This window comes from Megalops cyprinoides, chromosome 5, assembly GCF_013368585.1.
Source record: "Megalops cyprinoides isolate fMegCyp1 chromosome 5, fMegCyp1.pri, whole genome shotgun sequence".
Classification (NCBI taxonomy): Eukaryota; Metazoa; Chordata; class Actinopteri; order Elopiformes; family Megalopidae; genus Megalops; species Megalops cyprinoides.
In genome coordinates, this window is record NC_050587.1 from 16821958 (window position 1) to 16843046 (window position 21089).

The 21089-nt window shown below is 38.9% G+C and overlaps 1 protein-coding gene across 2 annotated transcripts; it reads right to left on the bottom strand.

The window, feature by feature from the left end:
- Nucleotides 1–14155: 14155 nt before the first annotated feature.
- On the bottom strand, nt 14156–17599 carry LOC118778079 (C3a anaphylatoxin chemotactic receptor). Of its 2 annotated transcripts, XM_036529415.1 has the most exons (3): nt 17518–17599; nt 17174–17232; nt 14156–16007 (listed from the first exon to the last, which is right to left on the bottom strand). In XM_036529415.1, exon 3 carries the CDS (start codon nt 16001–16003, stop codon nt 14969–14971), a length of 1035 nt encoding a protein of 344 aa, XP_036385308.1. In that variant the 5' UTR covers nt 16004–16007; nt 17174–17232; nt 17518–17599; the 3' UTR covers nt 14156–14968. The 2 variants fall into 2 exon arrangements, with proteins under 2 accessions (XP_036385308.1, XP_036385307.1); XM_036529414.1 differs by lacking the exon at nt 17174–17232.
- Between the last annotated feature and the right edge of the window lie 3490 nt (nt 17600–21089).

Here is a 21089-nt window from a genome sequence, read left to right on the forward strand (position 1 = left end):
CCGTTTCTATATCCTACACCTATCAAGACAAAAAATTTGAAATACTTGTCAGAAAAGATGCACTCCTAACATGCCCCCGGTGGCTGCCGTACCAAAATAGCCTCATAGTTTCACTTCACTTCCATGGGCAAAACAGGTGCTGAACTTTGGAGGTAGTACAAGTTCACTGCTGATTGTGATCATTCTAGTTTCTGACATGTGATTGAAGGTTCATGGATGATTTATGAAGAGAGATGCCATTCACACAGGAAAAGGCTGTCAGTTGATTGGGATAAAAAGGCATTAAGAATGTTTGTAAGTCTTACTCATAGTGAAAAGACAAAGTATTATTATAACATTATAAACTCCCATATTAACAAGTAAGTAAGATGAGGTGTTGAAATTTGTGATCTGGTGCAGTTAATGTTACTGTTGACTTTTTAAAAAGGTTTTCACCTGTATTCATGAAATTTATAACTGAATCTATGGTCAGGGCAAAACTAAATACATATGCTGCTTTGATCCTATGAGAACATTATTTGAGACCATCGATGTACAAGTGCCTCCTGACTCTGTATATGGCAATAGTTTTCCGGGAGTTCAAGTCCATTTTGAACAAAATCTGAAATGTTAATATTTTGATGGGGATGTCAATGTTAGTATTTCCCCAGTTATCAGGACTGTAGGTGTCCTCCTGGATTCTGCCATTAAGGCCTACACAAGTATCATATTAAGATGTCATTTTCCATCTCTGCAACATTGCACTTTTCAGAGCTACTTTATATTTTGCCGACACAGAGAAACATAACTATACTTTTATTACCTCTCATCAAGACTCTTGCTATACACTCAAGAAATTCAATGTGTTAAAACTTGTGCTGCACAGCTCCTGCCTCCAGAGCTAACCTGTCATCGCATCATTGTTATGTGCAAAAAAATTGCACTGGCTCCCCAAACGCTACATTACAGAGTCAACTTAAATTCTTCTTCTCACTACAAATCCCTCAGTGGTTACAGCTGAACCTCTTCACTCCTATAACCCTGACCACTCCCACAGAGCCATATACTCCTCTCATAGCTTCCAAAACTGCACCATGGAAGACAGAGTTGTCTGTACTTCTAACCCCTCTATCAGAAATGCAGTCTACATCAGCACTTGAAATCTGTCTGAAAGACTAATGCATCTCAATGGTCCTTCATTCATTTGTTGCTAATGGCACCCTGTCCATTTCATTGCTTTCATTCTGCCACTGAAAAGTTGTATTTATATCTGTGTACATGTTGAGTCTGAGAAGAGGTATGAACACGTACATTGTTATTGCTCACATTTTTTTTATATCAATTACGAATATTTCTGTGAACACACACAATTCTGTTTTCCACCTTATCAATTCCCCCAAATTATTTCCAGATTAGATGTCTTTATCACACAGCAGGAAATAATTGCTTCTGCTGTACTTCTATCTTCAGTTAGCCTCAGGGTGAGATTACACTCTGTCATAGCATTCAGCACACATGTTCAAAAGTGAAAATATTGGCCAGCTATCTAGATTTAACAGATGATACTCAGTTTTATGCAAAAAGTAGTACCGTACCAGACAGCTCCAGTACGAATTAACTTCAGTTTGATTTTTACTTTTTCTTCTCTGTTTGTCTGTCAAATATCAGTATTTCTTGGTATAAGTCCTTTCCCCAGACAAAGACATGCATACACACAGATGCTTTTTCTAAAAATTACTTGACATATTTTTGTCACGGTCAAGTTCTGCTGGCAACAATCTGTAATGCCACCAGAATCCAGACTGTTCATGTCCTCTTCAGTATCTCAGAAGAATATAAGTTTTTCTCTGGTTAAAGCTAACACTACTAAGACTAATAAAACAAGGTCTAATTCAGAGGCCTACTTTGCTCTATTCCCTTTGTGCTCTGCTTGCATTAATTACTGCTTGTCAGTCGAGCAGATATAAATCAATGTCAGACAAAACAATGGCCGTGGTGATTAAGAGATCTTAGGAGCGATGAGTCACCCGTTGCTTTTATAGTGGAGAATCCCACACCATCAAGAACAAACAGTGCATTACTGGCCAGTAAAACTCATACCGGCCGCAGCACGCCATGATCAAAAGTCTCCCTCGGCACCCTGGCAGTTGGTAGGTAACAGCACGGCATCCCCCAAGGATGCTGTGTCATTTCAGGGCACATACAAAAAATCACATACAGACTTCAGTTGTTGGGTGCAGTAAGGCGATCCGCATTGACAGGCCGAGCACGTTCCAGGCACCAACTTTTTGGAACCCAATTTGAGTCCAAAACATCACATTAATTTGGATGATGATGCATGCCTGGGACTCCAGCAGGGACGTGCCAGGGCACTGCAACCCCCGCTGTTTGGAATCATGGGAGTGAGGCTTAAGCCCACGTGGCACCTGCTGGTGGGTAGCACCGCGGGCCAACGCGCTTTTGCTAAGCTGAGTGTCATCAGACATAACACATCGCACAATGGGAGGAATGGTGAAATTCCCCTTTGGCTTTCAAACTCGGCGCGAGACAGAGACCCCAGGTCACTGGTTTGTAAGGGGAGCTTTGGGGGCGGGGGGTGATGTTGGGGGTACCTTCAGTCGGAGTCATTTTGACCATCGCCTCTTATGACAGTCCAACAGGGGACAATACCCCCTCCACCTCTCTGCTCCTACAGCGAAAACACCTGCAACTCCCTTCCCTTGCTGAGGTCAAATTTACCCACTGCAGTAAGTTTGATTTTTTCTCTCTGCTTGTGGCAATTTGGTGTTGTTGCTTGCACTCACCAGGGTAGTCTCATTACGCATGAGGAGGGCCTAGCGTCTGCAGAGAAGATTATGTATCTGGACTCACACACTGGCTTGAAGTTTCTCTGGAACTTTCCTGAAGCTGTTAGTGATAACACCATGACTGTGTTTGTTTATTCTCTCTCTCTCTCTCTCTTTCACACCATGGTAAAGGGGGTCTGTGTAAACTTTTTTTTCCTGCATAACTTAAGACCAATGAATTCATTTTTATTGAAAATGATGTATTCAGAAATCCTATAAAATAAAGGATTTTAAATAAAGGATTCTGGTATTTCATATTACTGCAACAATAGCAACATTATTCATTAATTAGAGATATGTGTTTGGATGAGTATTTTAAGTATCACTGTTAACTGCTTCCATATACAGTAGTATATGGAAGCAATACAATAGTTACCTTAATTGTGTCATATTATTTCTACTCCTTCAAGGTAAACACTTATTGCCAAGAATTGTCAAGAACCTAACCTAACAAGAACCAAAACTATTTTGTAATGTCAAGGTTTTGTCTTTTTGTTTCCATAAAATTTCCAAGGATACCATAAATTAACATAATCTTTAAAAAAAAAATCATACATTTTTGTGGAATTCAAATGTGCATACATGAAAAGTGTCTCACAGATATGTTTCCAGCCTTATCAGGTGAGTATTTATATTTTAGCCAGTAACTGATAAGACATGCTTTCAGTCTTTCCCTTGCTGTAGAGTATTTCCATTTAACATGGTAATTACTTGTGACATAAGAGCTCTCAGATTGTATAGGTGTTCTATGTGGGTTCCCTTAACATGATGAAATTCAGTGTCGGTAAATGAGTAACTCAGTGTTACATTAGTACACCTTTTCTACATATGTAACCAGATATGTGGTGGGCGTTAAAGCGGGTACATGAAAAAACAATGCAAATCAGACAAGAGCAATACAAATGGTCTCATACATATGAAAAAATCTAACTCTCAAATGACCTTTTCACTCATTTTCAGTGAATGAGTTTAGCACGGCTTCATGATAAACACAGATTAAGAAAATTCTGGGAGCAGAAAATCGAGAATCACTGCCAGATGGTTGGGAACGAAGAATCAAGGATGAAGAGAAGTGCTTTGTCTAAGTAGGTCTTTCTGACATAAGTACCGTCTGACAGAGATACTAATCACCTATGAAATACTGTAAATACATCACTTGAGCACATTGGTTGCTGATATGAGATTTACAGATATAATGATGCAACCAATGCATTCTGTTGTACTTACGCCATAAGTAGAAATGTTGCTACATTTTTTGTCTTTTATACCATGAAGTATAGAAGATACCTTGTTATATTCATGAAAGAGATACGGTGGCAGTCTTTATATCCTTTGTGGTACAAAAACTGGCCATAGGCATTGGGACCTGAGCTTATGTGATATGATAAAAATTCTAAGAAACACACTTTTGAATTTCTACATTTCTGTGTTTCCTGAGTTACCATTGTACAGATTATTACTTTACTGCTGATATCATGGTGACAGGAAACTGGAATAAGTTCTTCCAGTTTCTTCAACAAGACTGTTTCTGAAATTCATTCAGTGTAAGATATTGATAGCTTGGCTGTACAAAAGGTGAAAACAAATGAATGCGTGGGCATAAGAGAGGTATTAGAGAAGTGTTAATCACTGTAACTGAGTACTTCTTTGTCATGGGCCAAACTCAACTCAAAGGGTTCACATTACCAATCAACATTGCTGAGGTAGACATACTCCAGCCAGCAGGAACACAAAAGTGATAGCACTGTAGGGAAGCATTCAGGCATTCTGCCATATTTCCAAATTTAGTCATTCAATTAAATATTAAGAGGAATATGTGTCAGGAGTAAATCAAGGATTAGCTAGCAAAAAATAACTGTGGCCACAATCTTAATCTCTTTCATTGGTCGTTGATCTTGAGAAATGTTGTTCTCCATCATTGTGGAGAGTACTCAGTGCGAGAAAATAGAATCATCTGCATGTCTCTGCCAGATCATGTTTTAAACTAATGAGAAAAAGGAGGGCCTCTATGTATTGTGTATTGCACATGAGTATTTCATTGAAGTGATATCCCATTCCATCAATCTGTGTTGAATTTCAGCCACTTGACGTAAACTGTCAATTTTAATTGACATTTTGCTCAAAACATTGGTGAAAAATTTGAATGGGAGGGGTATAGAAGATAATTAAGGGAAGGCCATGTTCTTCAAAATTCTTGTAGCATATTCCTTTAAAAAATCCTTCCATGCTTTATTGGGTTTCATTGACAGCTTTGGTTTCTAAACAGTTGGAATTTCTTCTGACAAAATAAATTTGAATCACAGACAGAATGGAATACAACAGACATGCATAACATGCAGTGAACAGTAATACTCACTTCCATATCATGAAAGAAAGTTTTTCAATAACCTGTCGGCTATATTATTTAAAACTGCTGGTTACCATTGAAGTGCAATGAAGCCAGAAAAAAACCTACATCATCCGGTTTTCCTCATGCACTCAGTGGATAGTCTATCTATCTGCTGAAGTTCAGAGCAGCTGGAGAAACGTTCTAATTAGCACTTAGTAGCACTTCCCAGGAGTATGTAGCAGTGAAAGTACTATTGTTTGGATGATGAACAGCTGAGACATATTTTTTCAGGAAAAAAAATTCTGAAATCTAATTTAATGTCTGGACAAAACACTCTTTAATTAGCAGCTGTTCTTATTTATACATGCTTCCAAATGGCAATCCCAGTTACCATAGTAACCAACCCTCCCTCCAGTGTGACACATTTCCTAGAAGAATAATTAATAATAACTATTAATCAATGATTCACAAAGACAGCGTATCAAGTACAAAATGGCTAATCCTCCCTTCAACGTGATACACTTGATTTGGAAATTAAATCTGTGTTAATTGGGTTTGGAGAAGGCAGTGGAATATGATTTGATAATCACGGGATTTTCGAGCAATTTCAACCATGCTGTTGTTCCATGCTTAGCTGTTCCAAAATAGGCCTGCTCACTGCTAAGGGGAGGGGATTATCAGATAAAGAAATCCTGCACCAAGTACAAATGCACTGTAATCCCCTTCTTTGGTCTTCCCACCAATCAATATGAATTAGTTGACTCTGGAGCAGCTGGGGAAATCCAGAAATTAAGCTACCCTCCAATCACGTAATGAATATATAGATTGTTCACACAGAACAAGTCAGATGAGTTCAAGATAGATCGCCTGGCTGTAAATTTGTGAATTAATTCAATCTCAAACTACAAAAAGGAGAAAACACCCTACGGTTGCTAGAATTGACATAGCTAGTTGAAGCGATGAGTCAGTTTTTTTTTTTTTTTTTTGGTCTGTTTTGTATTTGTTCAGTATTTTTTTTCCCTCTAATGCATTACTTTTCCACAGGCTGCGAGGGGAATGGATTAGGAGGCTGGAGGCACAGACCAGGCACCTGAAGAGCGTTAACGAGGAACACACGAGCAGAGCCAAACTGGCCCAGCTGACATTAAAACATCTCGGCTGATACACTCCAGCTGCCGCGGCATGCTGCTGCCAATTACACATTCTGCATTCCAGTCTCTGTGGTAGTTTCCAAGGGTGTTAACCAACGTGCTCGAAAATGAATCCGGAATAAAACAAAAATAGACACCGTGTACTTTATGTCATATTCGTACAGTTTTGATGCGGTTTGCGCAGACTGGGATGCCAAAACCTGTGTGTGCTCATTTGTAAATGGTAATCATTACGGTGATGTGAAAGAATAAACATTCACAGCAATAGAAATGCTTACATCGCATTACCATCTGCTTTAACTCACAGTAGGTCACCGTACAGTATTTTATGAACAGATTAATCTCATGCTTGGGTTGTTTAATACAAATAATGTTGATTTGTCCAAGTACATACAATTGCTTCAGTAATTATACAGCTAATTGATCAAGGGGCAGAGAAAGCAAAAATGTCTACCCACATCAAGTTTGCCTCAGACTTCTACAGTGAATATGCGTGCATGCAGTTGGCATTGTGTATGCCACAGTAAGTCCTGGATGTGTTGTGTATAAACAGCAGAGGCTTTTCTTTTCTTTCAGGTCTGATAGCAAGTGGATGGCCATTAAACACTGATGTCTTAAAAGAACAATTTCCACCTTTTCCCAAGAAGCTAAACACTCTCCCTCATGGGTCAGTGCATGTCATTCTACCCCTGACATACAGAAAGCAGAATATTAAAGAGCTTTGCTTATGGGACAGGGCTTTGGGGACATCCTGCACAGTAGATTGTCCTGCCAAGTCAGCAAGCCCCAGAGGACTGTGGGTTCCAATCCATGACTGGTTCATATAAAAGACTTTATAAAAATGCTGCCTACTACTTAGATGCTGTGCATTAAAACAGATGAAAACAGGGCATTTCCCCATGAGAGAATGGCACACTGTCAAAGGGCATATACTTGTACGTCAAGCCACCTCACCACCAGTGTGCAAATCTTGACAGGTTCTGGCCCTATGAGCCATTTGGCCTGGAATGGCTTCTTTATCTCACTAAGTAAGAAAAACAGTCTATGTCCTAAATGCAAACAGAAACATGCTGTTGCCATGGATATGACCTTTACCCAGAAGAATATGTTTGTTTATAGCTATGACATAGAACCAATAAATGGGAGGCTCGCTCATTGTTCGCGCCCCTCTTTACCTAAAGGATATGTTAGTGAGAAGGAGCAAAAATAGTGAGTTGAAGGAGCAAAAATAAAAAAAAAAATTCTGGGTGATAATGAAAGCATTTAAAGTAAAAGTGCTTTCAGGGGTTTTTCTGAGAAAGGAATGACTGAAGAGTTGAAAGGGATCAGTCTTTTTTAAAGTAAACTGTAGAGATTAGGTTTGAGTTGTGGTCTGAATACAAAAAAAGTTTTGTGATGTTTCAATTTTATCTCCCACAGTTCAAAACCGTAGGCAGAAATTTTACTTCAAAATGCTTTGACACAAAACTGCTAAAGACCAAAGTAATATGAATGGCAACAACATCTAAGATGTTTTCATACAGTTGCAGGAAATTTGCAGCTGACAGCCACTTTTATAGATTTCGTACTGAGGTGTCAGAGGGAAGGCTTGTGATTATGCAAATAACAAAGGTACATGTTATCTTTACTACTTTAAAGAACTTCATGGTAAAACACAATGGGACCAGCTGTTCTTTGTCTCATCACGCACTCTTCAAAACAAGCTCTCATTATGACTTCTATTTGTGAAACCATACAGTCCTTGAGTCTTTTATGAAGGAATCACAAAATTATATTAAACAGTTGCTGTGCATGTAATTTGATGTGTGCATAGTAAAACATATGCCAATAAGCTTTCATCCAGACCACTCGCTATGGTTTATGTAACATGTTCTAGCAAATGCCCACACATGCATACAGGGTGTTGCATGCTCTAGAATGATATAATATAGCACTTAGAGTATATTACCATGCGTAAATTGTGAAGTGGAATCTATCTCAATATTTCAGCAAATAGTCTGCCATCTATTTATGGCATCATGTCTCCAGTTACTGTCACAATGCTGACAGCCTCTCAGCTTTCACTGAACCATTGACCCTGATAGAGTCTCTTTTGGAAAATGCTATTGAGCAGCAAATTTGTCACCAGTGTGACACTAAAGGAGCCACAGTTGGATGGAATCGAGTTTCTGTAGAGAATTATAATTATTTTAGCTCTCAGAAATAAGCAGTCTATTATTATCTTCTTTAAAAAGTAGATTTCTGTGCAATCTTCAATAGACCCGTTCCCATGCCATTATGTAGTGCAATGCAAAACTTCAGTAACTGAGGATTTAAGTGATGATACTATACATTGGTTGCTCATATTTGTCACAATTCCTAACTCAGTTCAATGTGTTGGATTAACAGCATTCAGAGAAAAGCTTCGGGGCATGTCGCTGAACACTTCTCTGAATGTTCTTAATAACTAATTGTGGAAAATAAATGAGCATTTCTGCAGTGTGTATCCTCATGGTTTGCATATACTTGGCATGTTGCTGTTTTCAGGACTGAAATGTTTGTTTTAATTATTGTGTTTCACTCAAGTATAATATTTCAGTCAAGATTTGAGGATGACAAAATCAAGCCAAGTATAAACCGCAATGAAAATTTTTTCCATCTACAAACCGTGATACATTGTTGTTCTGCACTCTTGTGTACCCAAAATATATACTGCAGGTGATTTTCAGGTCTCTTTCCCCAGCCCTTTAATTCAATGCAGGAAGTGATGGATTCTATCACACCTTTTTGTGAGAAGGAAGACAGGAGCATGCTACTTATTTATCATCCTTCATTTGGAAATTGAGTTTGGTATATTTGGGGGTGAAAGGAAATATGAGCCTGATACAGGCTCATTTGTTTAATTCCAGTGCTCCTCACTGTTCCTGTCATTTCTCACTGTTCTTGCTACTTGGTTGACCTCAGGTTGACCTCGACATTCAGAACCCTGTCTCTGTTGCCCAGAATTTTGCCATTTGCCATTTCTGTCTTTGAAAATTGAACAGCTTCCTCATTATGGCATTCTGGAAATTTCCTGAATAGCGAGTGAATAAGCAGAAAATGATTATTTCCAAGCTGCCGTTTGAACAGCTGACTAGCTGTTAGCTAACTCACATTAATGATTCTAACTAAATAAATGCATAATGTAGCCATTTACACATGAGAATTCAAGTAGTTATACACTTGATTCGGTAACATAAATCTCCACAGGATGTGTAGAGTGTAAGACTATGTTTTCATTGCAGAGGCCTCAAAAATAGTCCTTACAGAAGTCCTTACAGAAAGCTGACTTCACAGATCAATATAAAAGTCTGAAATATGCATTATTTTGGATTACATGCTTAATTTGAACCTTGGGCCACTCTTCCATTGCTGTGGTTGTGGAAAGTCTGGTAGTTTGTTACTGCGTGCCTGGGGTTACTATGTGATATTGGTCCAAGACTGCAGTATCAGCCATTACTACTTATATATGGATCTAAGTTTTTTCCCCCTGGAAACCAAGAGGTTAATATTTATTATACCAATGTAATAATATTTCAGATGTTATATTTTACTGTTATATTGGCATTAATCCAATGTATAATTTGCATTACTTGGGGGTCAGCATTTACAATGTAAAGATAATGTTTTCTTGCCCCTGAGTCCACTGTCTGAGTGTTCCAAAGGAGCTACAGCCATGCCAGCATGTCCCAGGATAAAAACAATGGCCTGGGATGACATATGATGACACAGAACAGAAACATAATCCACACACTTCGCAATGTTGTCTCCCCTTTACTTATCTGGGGTATTGCAATGAAGGGACCATAGAGCTTAAGCCATACTCATGGTAAGCTGCTAATGTCATCAAAAGCCAGTTTTCTCTGCATGCTCAGAATACAAAAGGTAACACCAATGAGATTTGGGAATGTAGCAATCCAGTCTTCCGTTGGAGCTCTTAGTTCATTGAACGTGTTCACACCCGTGGTGTGCATTGTGCCCGCTAAACTGTTTTGATTGTTCATCGTGTTCATTAATCTGTGTTGTTTATTCAATTCGTCCTATTGGAAAAGTGGCATTGGGGGGGGGGTGATGCACAGGAGAGCATAAGTTCAGCAGTGGATTGCATTCCGTATGTGCAGTCCTGAGGTGTGCAGTGAAGTATGTCTGCTTCATTCTGAAGGCAATGAATCATGCAAGGGCAAATCAAGACGAAAAGTGGGGAGAAAATATTGCCGTTGCAGAGGGAACTCTGGTATTACAGTGACCAGTCACCATGACTGCCTGCTGACAGGAGCTCCTGAATGCCCCCCCACCCCCAACACACACACACACACACACACAACCACACACTTTCTACAGTTTCCACTGCCCTCAGAACAACGACTCAGTGTGGGCCGACATCAGGCATGGCGTGCGCAACACATTAATAATTAATCATCCATCATAATTAATTCAGACCTCAAAGCACATTACAGAGAGATGAACCCTCACCCCCACTACCATTGACATGTAGCAACCGCCTGGGCAATGCGCACAAATCATTACGGACGAGAGCCATCCCCCAATCATCAGCTGAGGTGGAGAGGTGGGGATTAATTGGCCAATTATACCAGAAGATGATTGGCTGGCCAAGCTGACAGAGCTCGTTGCAGATTTGGAATTTGGCCAGGTCTCACACTTTGCCTACATTCTACTCTGTGAAGAGTGTCACAGTAACTGGAATGACCACAGGGGGCCAGGACCTTGGTTTCACAGGTCATTTGGAAGATGGAACGAATATATTGTGAGAGAAATTCTTTCTTTGTCCATTTTTCCCTTAATTAATATTCTCCATCAGCATTGTTTTGACCACACGTGGTTGAGGAATCAGGTTGAATTGTAGAAAAACAACATTTCATTTCAAGTAATGAATGGATGCTGTCATTTTGAGAGTCAGATTTCTTGCCAAGTTTTTTAAATTCGGATGTGCTCATGCAGTCTACCTCCTGTCAAGTCCTATCAATCAAAATGGTTTATGGACAATAAAAAATATTTAAAATACCTCTATCAAAATGAGATACTACTTTTTAAAGCATATCTACACTACTCGTGATATTTTTCAATTTTGCTTGGTGTTTCAATTTCGTAAAACATGCTCAGATATTTAACTTCAGTAGACAGATAGAATCAAGTGGGGAAGATTCATCTTGTACAGAGGCTTGTAACTGGGTTGAAAAATGTTGTCCATATTCTCCTACATTTTAGGGACTGGAAAATTAAAATATAGAGGTGACGTTTTGAAATTATGTTTAACGTCAATAGTGGCTTTAATGAAATTCAGCGGGGTATATATGTGTTGGATGTGAACCAGTTGGATGATGGAAAATGCACCATCACAAGTCACCCTTTTAATAGGTTCAAAGCAACACGACCGATAATACAGTGGCATTTACATACAGTAACAGTGAATTTACTGCAAAACATTTTTGTTTGCTTTTCACAATCTCAGTAACATACTAAACGTCCCTTTGGACAGACAAAGAATCTCCTATCATTTGTGCAAAGGCCAGGCAACACAGATGCTTCTTTTGCCAAACGAAATTCAGTATCAAGGTTATTACAGATAGATGGTTATTTCATTCAATTGGATTAAATGTATTTTGTTTATTAATTACAGTTTTTTCCTGTATTGGTAACAAACAGATTTTTTTCAATTAGTTCACATAGCAGTGTACATACAAAATGTATACATGAACAGAGTGAATGAAATTACAGATTCTTTTTTTTTTGCAATTGCAATTGCAGTTCACAGGAAGGATAAAACATGGATGTGGAGCATTTGGAGCATTTAGATTTAAAGCATCCCACCACAGTCCATTGGAATTGTCATACTCATTGTCCTTTTCAAGTATAACATCCCAGAGCACATATATACACACACACACACACACACACATATATATATATATATATATATATATATATATATATATTCCCCTTTTCATGTTGACATAGGAAAATCACAAGACCAGCATGGTGTGGTTGCTTTCTTCTGTGAAGAAATGAACCTACATGCAGTACTTTTCTGCTTTTATGTCAATTTTTTTAATACTTTGGCGCCATCAGGTGGTACGAAATATTGTCTACAAAAGTGTATTTTAGAAAGTGAAATTGGTCAGCTGTGCAGAAAACATACGCTAAAGACTCTTGATCCCAGGTGAAGGTGTACCACATCCCTTCTAAGTAAATAAAGAACTGTATTAATGGTAAATACTGTATGTAAATTGTAGAGGAGGGTGAAGGTGTTTTTAAGTGCTTCTCTTAGCAGCAGCACACAACAGAAAAGTATAATCTAAGTATAATCATAAAAAGTGTATCCAAATTCTGGAGGGATATTCCAGCCAGTGAATAACATCCAATCTTGAAAGGTACTGGGTTTTAAAATGAAAAATATAGGATACTATGTGCAGTATAGCACAAGCTATACACAAGAATGCAAACTGAGTGTCACTTCATAGTTCTCGTTAAGAGAAGGCTCTTGTTTAGAAGTTCTGCTGACCACACTTCCTTCCTCTCCACCCAGCATGATTGCTGATAAGTATAAACACTCAGATGTTGCAATTTACTTCTGTTTTGGATGCATCATTTCATTTATGCTTCAGCAGGGATACTGAAAAATGAAACTAGCGTCATAGAATAGACATTGAACCCTGTGCAAGTACTTGCATTTCTCCATCAACCTCCTTCTACATTACATACAATAGTGGTTGAGTTTCTGATCCATATAAAAATAATTTTGCATGCATTGTGTCAGCTGTCATACTGCTACATCTACATTGTGTAGTAGACCAATATTACATGTTGTAATCGTTGTGCAAATTAACTCTCCACTGTGTAATTACGTTTTATTCATATTCATATGTATACCCTTGTAAATCATTTAAAGAAACCCTGCTATTTCAATGTGTTTAGTACTTTACTGGAGAGCTGCTTGGAACACACACAGGCCTATAAACATAAAGGGGGTTTTGTGTGCAAATATTTCATAAGTTACATTTAGAGCCCAGGGTTCATATCACTATTTTGTTCTTTTGGAATAGCACAAATGGAAAAAAATTACTTCAAAGTTGCGATTTTTCATCTTGATTTTCTTAGTAAGTTCGTATGACAGAAATGTGACTATTAGTTTTGGGCTGGAGACTGATGTAAATACTAAGTAAGTATGTAAATGACAGCAAAATGTTGCCACTGAAAGGCGCTCAGCACAAACACAGATCACAATTATTTTGCTAAAACTGTTTTTGTTATCGTTTCATTTGCAGTTATGCATAAACATACACATAGGAGTTAAAATAGACAGCACTGAGAACTTTGGGATCAACCTTCTGTTGTGTCATTGGTTAATTATCTGCCCATCCCTCAGTGTTTAGTCAATCAATTACGTTAATGTAGCCCTGCAATACAGACACTCTTGCAATGTGTATACATGCATTGATATAGTGTAATAACTCAGTTTAAGTGAACCTGAGATTTCACATTACATTGATGTTCTTTCTGTATGGGGATACAGCTTTATAAACCTTTCCCTTTTAAAACAGTTGTATAGAATATGCACTGGACTCTATTGAATGTACTGAACCCAGCACTCAATCTTCCTTGATAAAAGGCAACTTTTGCCTTCATGCCATGTGGAAGTGACCCCTGTAGGCCTGTTTTTGGAAGTCTGCGCTTAATACATTAACTTAAATGGACCTTGTCATCCACTTCAGATTGACCAAATTAACTCTTGTAATGCTAAATTAAGCATGTTATCCACACATTTAAAAACAGAATTCTATCACTTGATATTCAACAGCAATGACTTTGTGTGTTCATAAGGATAGTTAATATAAAAGCAAAGAGAAAAAACATTTGGACAATACATGTTCCCATGAGTGCAGTGGATTGAAGTAAGACTGACACTTATTCATAGTTACATTGCCTGTTATATACGGTACAAATAATTGACAAAGGCATTCATGAAAAAGGGGAAAAAGGAAAACTACATATTGCTGAAAAGTGGATTGACCATCAGCTCTTGAAATAGCATCTAAGTGTAGGCGTTCGTGATGCTTACTTAATTGTCTCTGCAAGCATAAAATTGTGTGATATTCTAAGTGTGACAGTGTCAGTGTAAGAGTGTAAACACATCCAAGAGGAGAGGGAGGAGGAAATTACACACTAACAAACCAGGGCTGTTTTCATATTCTGACCACTAAAAAGTCACCGTGGCAACTCTGAAGTGAGACAACTGTGATCCTCTGATTTTCTCACATGAATCCAACAGCCATTTTTCAACTAGCAGGTCTCACAGTGCACCACAGTGACATGGGCACCAATTGTATGAATACTACACCATTGTTGGGTTCTGGTCATTGTCAGCTGTTAGCCTTAGAGTGCAGCAGGAACTTGATATGAGACCCATGCTGAATGAGGCACTAGGGAGTCCCGACCTTGGTTTTATGGTTATGATTCTTTTATTTGAGATGCCAATATAATAACTGTAGGAAAACTATTATCACTATGTAGTGATGTTCCATTGTCCTAGTTTATGCTCCACTCACCAAAAGCATTGCGGTAGGGCATTCCATTGGCAATGGTAGAAGATGGCAAATGTTTTAGTATTTTTCATTTGTCATGGCGTTTTAAAATTGTGCTTCAGATGAACCTGTGGTCCGTGATTGTTGTCCTCTGGAGTGCACTGTGGAGCGTGTCATGTCTTCACTGAAGGCGTTCTCAAGGACACGTCTAAGGGAAAGCTTGACCTTCTCTTTAAAGTCTTGGCCCATGAACACATATAGTAGGGGGTTGAGACAGCTGTTGATATAAGCCAAGCTGACAGACAGTTGATCAAGCAACCCCATCATCGGAGAGGTAGCAATGTCCCCTCCATACTCCATTAGTAGTCCAACAATGTGATATGGCAGCCAACACACGAAGAACGCCACGATGACCCCAAGAATGATCCTGAAAGCCTTTTGAGATTTGGAGAAAGAGCTTCTGCTCACCTTCCCCGCGATGAGTGAATAGCATATGATGATGACGGTGAGAGGGAGAAGAAATCCAAACACAAACCTGGTGACGTGGATGCTTTTGACAACGGAGCTTCCTGCACTACTATGATCGTATGTGCATATGTCATTAGATGCTTCGGTATGAACTTCTCTGTAGATCATGGATGGTAAGCTGAGAGCCAATGCCATGCACCATGCTGCTATGCACAATACGGAGGCCAGAGCCGTGCTGCGGTGATTCTGAGACCAAACAGGTTTGATGACCAGGGCGAACCTGTCCAGGCTGATCAGGGTCAGTGTGAACACACTTGCAAACATGTTGAGAATGATGACAGTGGGAAGGACTTTGCATAAAACGTTGCCGTAGGGCCAGTGATAGTCCAAGGCTATTTCCACAATGGAAAAGGGTATGGACAAGCAGCAGAGGAAGTCAGCACTGGCCAAATTCACGAACCAGATGGTGTTGACTGTTCTCTTCATCTTGAACCCTGCGATCCATATGACAAAGGCATTGCCAGGGATGCCCAGGAGACATGTCAGACTATAGAGCACAATTGGTACCGCATTCAGGGATTTGGGGTGAGTCACATTATCAGCACTTTCATTCCAAAAATGTAATCCTAAAAAATCCTCAAAATCTTCAAAATCAACCATTTCTCCAGACATGTCTCTACAGAGAGAAAAAGAAATGTTTAACATGATCATTTACATCAAGGATATATTTTTAAGAAGAGCCAGGAAGATATGTTACTTCATCTGTTTTGTTTTAAAAATAGCAATGGCTTTCAAATGAAACCCGAATCTGGAAGTGAAATATTACATTTTTAGCTGATCATGCTCTCCACAGAAGATGCCTTGTCACACTACTTCTCAGTAGTCAATGTGTAGAACAGTTACATGAGAGTAGAGGGGTTTAACAATTTCATTTTAGGTTTAGCAAGGAAAGTCTGTGCAATTGCTGGCTCACATTCTGCAGTTGTTGAGTACTGCAGTCCTCTCAATTGCAGTTTTGCTCAGTATCTGCTCAGTAAGACTGTGACTGCTAGTTTTACTTACCTGCTCATCTTCTGAGTGATACAGTGAGTGGAATTCATCACTGCACAGCACGCTTTCCTCTGGGAAATTTAACGTATTTTCTAATATTTGATATGATTTTAAACTGTTCTGAATGGAAAGGGTTCATCTTTTCTTCTCAATTTAGACAGCCAAGAACTACTTTCAATCAGTTACTTAATTGTAACTTAACTGAAACTAATAATTGTAAATAAATTATCTTTCCTTAATCTGATGTTTTCAAATACCAGACATAGTACTGTCAATACCTATGGTGATCTGTAATGAAATCATCATTCATCACAGAGAGTGGGAGATCTGGTAACGTCATTAGTCAATATAGCCATTTAGCAATAATGATTTCATCATGGAGCAAGTTGTTAACTTGTATCGGTTTTGTTAGTCAGTGAATCAATTACTCTTCTGTGGCTGGCATAAACAGTGAAGGTGGGTTATAGTTATGGGTAAGAAGCAAATGCCCTCATCAGTCTGGCCCTTCCTTGCATCAAGAAGTTCATTTACTGTGCCATGCCACTTCAGTAGCATCAGAAGGAATGCAGTTTTATCAGGGTTTATGGGTTTCTACAAGTGGGTTAGGTGGGCCAGAGCCACATGCACTTTAACCTAGCCGTGACAAGTATTTCACTCTATGGGAAGAAGTTCTGATTGCCTAAAACACATTTAGATGTTTTTACATGTCAGTAGCACATTATGATACTATCATCGCAAAACTTTTGTTGTTGTTGGAATAGGAAGCATACTTTAAATAGTGATAAGGCGTACCTTTCAACAGCACTTGGTATGTGGCCACTGGATTTGAACAAAACTATTTCCCAGTCCAGCTGAGGAAATTGCCAAAAAAATGTATGAAAATGTTCTCAAAACAAAATCCCAAAAGTAATTAAGTAGTTCAAAAGAAGAAAAGCAAAGATAGGAGGTTCATTTCATTAAATACTATGTACATTCTGTGTGATTATGAAGTATGAAATAATATCAAAGCCATACGATTACTACACATCACACATTGATTATTTGACTATCATGTAAGATATGAATAATGTATTGATATGAATACAAAAGAATTCCATAATTTTTGTTCACATTAAAATCAAACTTGTCCAACTTACCTTGTGCTGTTTTGGTCTCCCTATGTGGTGGCACTGGGCTAGAGGGATGTTGTGTTGAACAGAAGACAGAACTGAGACTGACACTCAGTTACCAAAATGAAACTGTGAAAAGAACATTTACCACAACAGAAACACCCTGATTACAGCGCCTCTGTGCAGCTGCCAAGTATGAACAACCAATTAGAGCACCCAAAGGAATGCTTCCACATAATAAACAGCCAATTACTTCCAAACCACCATTACTTTACCAAAATAGGGAAAAAAGTATTCTCTGCAATATATATTGTATAACATGTACATGTGTAACATATTGATTTACATTTGAACATATATGTGCTATACACAAATATTTAGCTTGTCCCACTGGAACTTTGCCCATCTGCTTGTTTACTTGAAAAGTTACACTACATGGCCAAAGGTATGTGGACACCCCTCCTAATTATTGAGTTCAGGTGTCTCAGCCACACTGATTGTTAACAGGTCCATAAAATCAAGCACATAGCCATGCAATCTCCCTCGACAAACCTTGGAAGTAGAATGGGTCATACTGGAGAGCTCAGTGACTTTAAACGTGGCACTGTCATAGGATGCCATTTCTGCCACAAGTCAGTTTGTGAAGTTTCTGCCCTGCTAGATCTGCCCCGGTCAACTGTAAGTGCTATTAGTATCAAGTGGAAGCGTCTAGGAGCAACCACAGCTCAGTCACGAAGTGGTAGACCATGCAAACTTACAGAGCGGAGCTGCTGAGTGCTGAAGCATGTAGCACGTAAAAACCACATATCATCTGTTGAATCACTCACTACAGAGTTCCAAACTCTCTCTGGCTGCAACATCAGCACAAGAACTGTACTTCTGGAGTTTCATGAAATGGGTTTCCATGGCCGAGCAGCCGCACACAAGCCCAAAACCACTATATGCAATGCAAGCCACGGCTGGAGTGGTGCAAAGCACGCCGCCACTGGATTCTGGATTGACAAATCTGGGTTTAGCAGATGCCAGGAGAGCGCTACCTACCAGAATGCACAGTGCCTACTGTAAAGTTTGGTGGAGGAGGGATAATGGTCTGGGGCTGTTTCAGGGTTTGGGCTAAGCCCCTTATTTCCATTGAAGGGTAACATTAATGCTACCGCATACAAAGACATTTTAGACAATTGTATGCTTCCAACTTTGTGGCAGCAGTTTGGGGAAGGTCCTTTCCTGTTCCAGTATGGCTGTGCCCCTGTGCATAAAGCAACGTCCATAAACACATGGTTTGACCCTAACCTCAACCCTATTAAACACCTTTGGGATGAATTAGTATGCAGATTGCGAGAAAGGCCTTCTTGTCCAACATCAGTGCCTGACCTCACAAATGCTCTTTTGGCTGACTAGGCACAAATTCCCACAGACACACTCAAAAATCTTGAGGAAAGCCTTCCCAGAAGAGTGGAGGCTGTTATAGCTGCAAGGAAGTGGGGGGGGGGGGGGGCAACTCCATATTAAAAGCCAATGGATTTGGAATGGGATGTCCAATAAGCTCATATGGGTTCATACAGACTGGAAAGCATTTGCATTTGGCAGGTATTGAAAAGATTTGACAGAATGCAGAGATAGCAAACAATTTCGTACAAAGTCAGAAATAGGTCCCAAGTGCTCGAAAATTCCGAGAGTGATGTCAATTGGTGCCTACTTTGATGAGTTGCCTAGCTACATCGAGGCCTCATAACAGTTCCATGCTGTCAAATGTATGCAAAAATGTATTTGATCTCCCAAAAATGCATGCACTCTGCCTCACCGTGTCAGTCCTTTAAGTCTAAAGGATCTCAATAAATCGCTACTTCCCTTGACACCATTCAAAATTTTGTAAAACTTAGGACCAACAGTATTTCCTACTATGAGACACTTGATAAATAATTGCCCTGAGCTCTAAGGCTAAGCAATGCAGGTCGCGAAAGCAAATTTGTAAAGTAAAGCCGTATTTATTATTTGTTAAGCTATTTGACAGCATAACAGTTGAGAGGTATTTTTTTTTTTTTTTTTTTTTTTTGTATTATTAACAAGAAAGACGATACTGAGAAGGCTGAAAAGCTAATGAAGTTGGTAATTAGGTTTGAGTCATTTTCCTGTTGAGTCATCTTGAGATCCTGGCTAACGAGTGATAACCTACTATCTCACACCAGTATGAAATAAGTTTTAACAAGAGCAAAATTTTCAAACTTGGAGGTTACAAACTCGTCTCCTAATACAATGCTGCCAGTAAGCTTCTGTAGAAATGCAGTGAAAAATTTAACCCTAGGGACAGCATTTTTAAAAGTTCCCCATTTTATGCAATGGGTAGTGTTGCCATAGCGTTGCCATTTGTAAACATGATCAAACATGTCATAAATGTGAATAAATTTCAGCAAATCAGTACAGATGGTTTCCATTCGTAGTCAACTTGAAAGCAATAAATATAATCATTTTAAATTGTTAATACAGATCACATTAACAAAAAAATTTGTCAAGACTATATCGTTTTATTGATTTATTTATTGTTAGTTTTTTTTTTTTCACAACATTGAGTATCTCACATATGCTAACGCAAGTCTGCACTTACAGATATTCTGTAGAATTGTGTGACCTATTACTTTGCAGCTGGCTTTCCTTGAGCTTTTTCCCAGTTTATTTGTGGAGAAAGTGAAATCTCCTTTTCCAGTCGTCCAGTCCCTGTCTCTACAACCCTGCCCGTGATTTTATGAATGCTATAGATGACATAATTGAAGTATTGTTTGTCAAGTATGGATTTCATACACTCACTGCTATATATTTCACTGAGTAGCCTGCGGACGGGAAGTAATTTCAGATTTGTTTATTAAATTTCAATTTCTTTGAAAAACGCGTAGGATACTTTGCTTGTTGAGGCTAAAAAATAGCAAATGACATGGGAAGCAAACCTGTATTGAACCATAAGAGCAGGCAGAGAAAACGGCAACGCACTTCGGAAGAGAATTCAAATTAGACACAGCAGGAAAGTCTTGGGCTCGTATTCACCAAAGAAAAATTCCTGAGGGTCCCGCTAAAAGCGTTTTATCAAGACAAAACGTCATACTTCTTTGTAGGTAATAGGAGTTATGAAGCCTCCTATTCCTACTCTCAGATGGGAGTAAAACAATTTCCTCGAGGAGATCTCGGTTGAGTTTTACGGCATGTCAAGAGGCGCAAACGAACAGTATGACATTTGTCCACATGTTGAGAATATGTCAAATAAATGCAGTAGTTGAAGTCGTGAGTATAGCAGATGATCATGTACGAGATATGTTTGAACACACCCGTGATTCGTGCAAATATATATTTTTAAAAGTCCGTTACAGTTAACAGTTAATTTGGTTAATATTGATATTAATATGAATGGCACGAACAAACCCACATCGGATTAATGGTTTGTCAGCTATGTCGACCTATGTCATCATTTGTTTACTTCCTGTAGTTGGATTCACAGCTGTTGCGCTCTTACTCAAACTCTTGAGTTTTACTTCCTCTTATCCTCCACTTTACATGTTGCTGTTTTGTCTCCGCTGTAACGTTATTTATTAATTCATTTCGTTTGTATATTT

Excerpts from the sequence above, each read along its gene's own strand:
- LOC118778079 (XM_036529414.1), bottom strand. The coding sequence starts at position 16,003 with ATGTCTGGAGAAATGGTTGATTTTGAAGATTTTGAGGATTTTTTAGGA.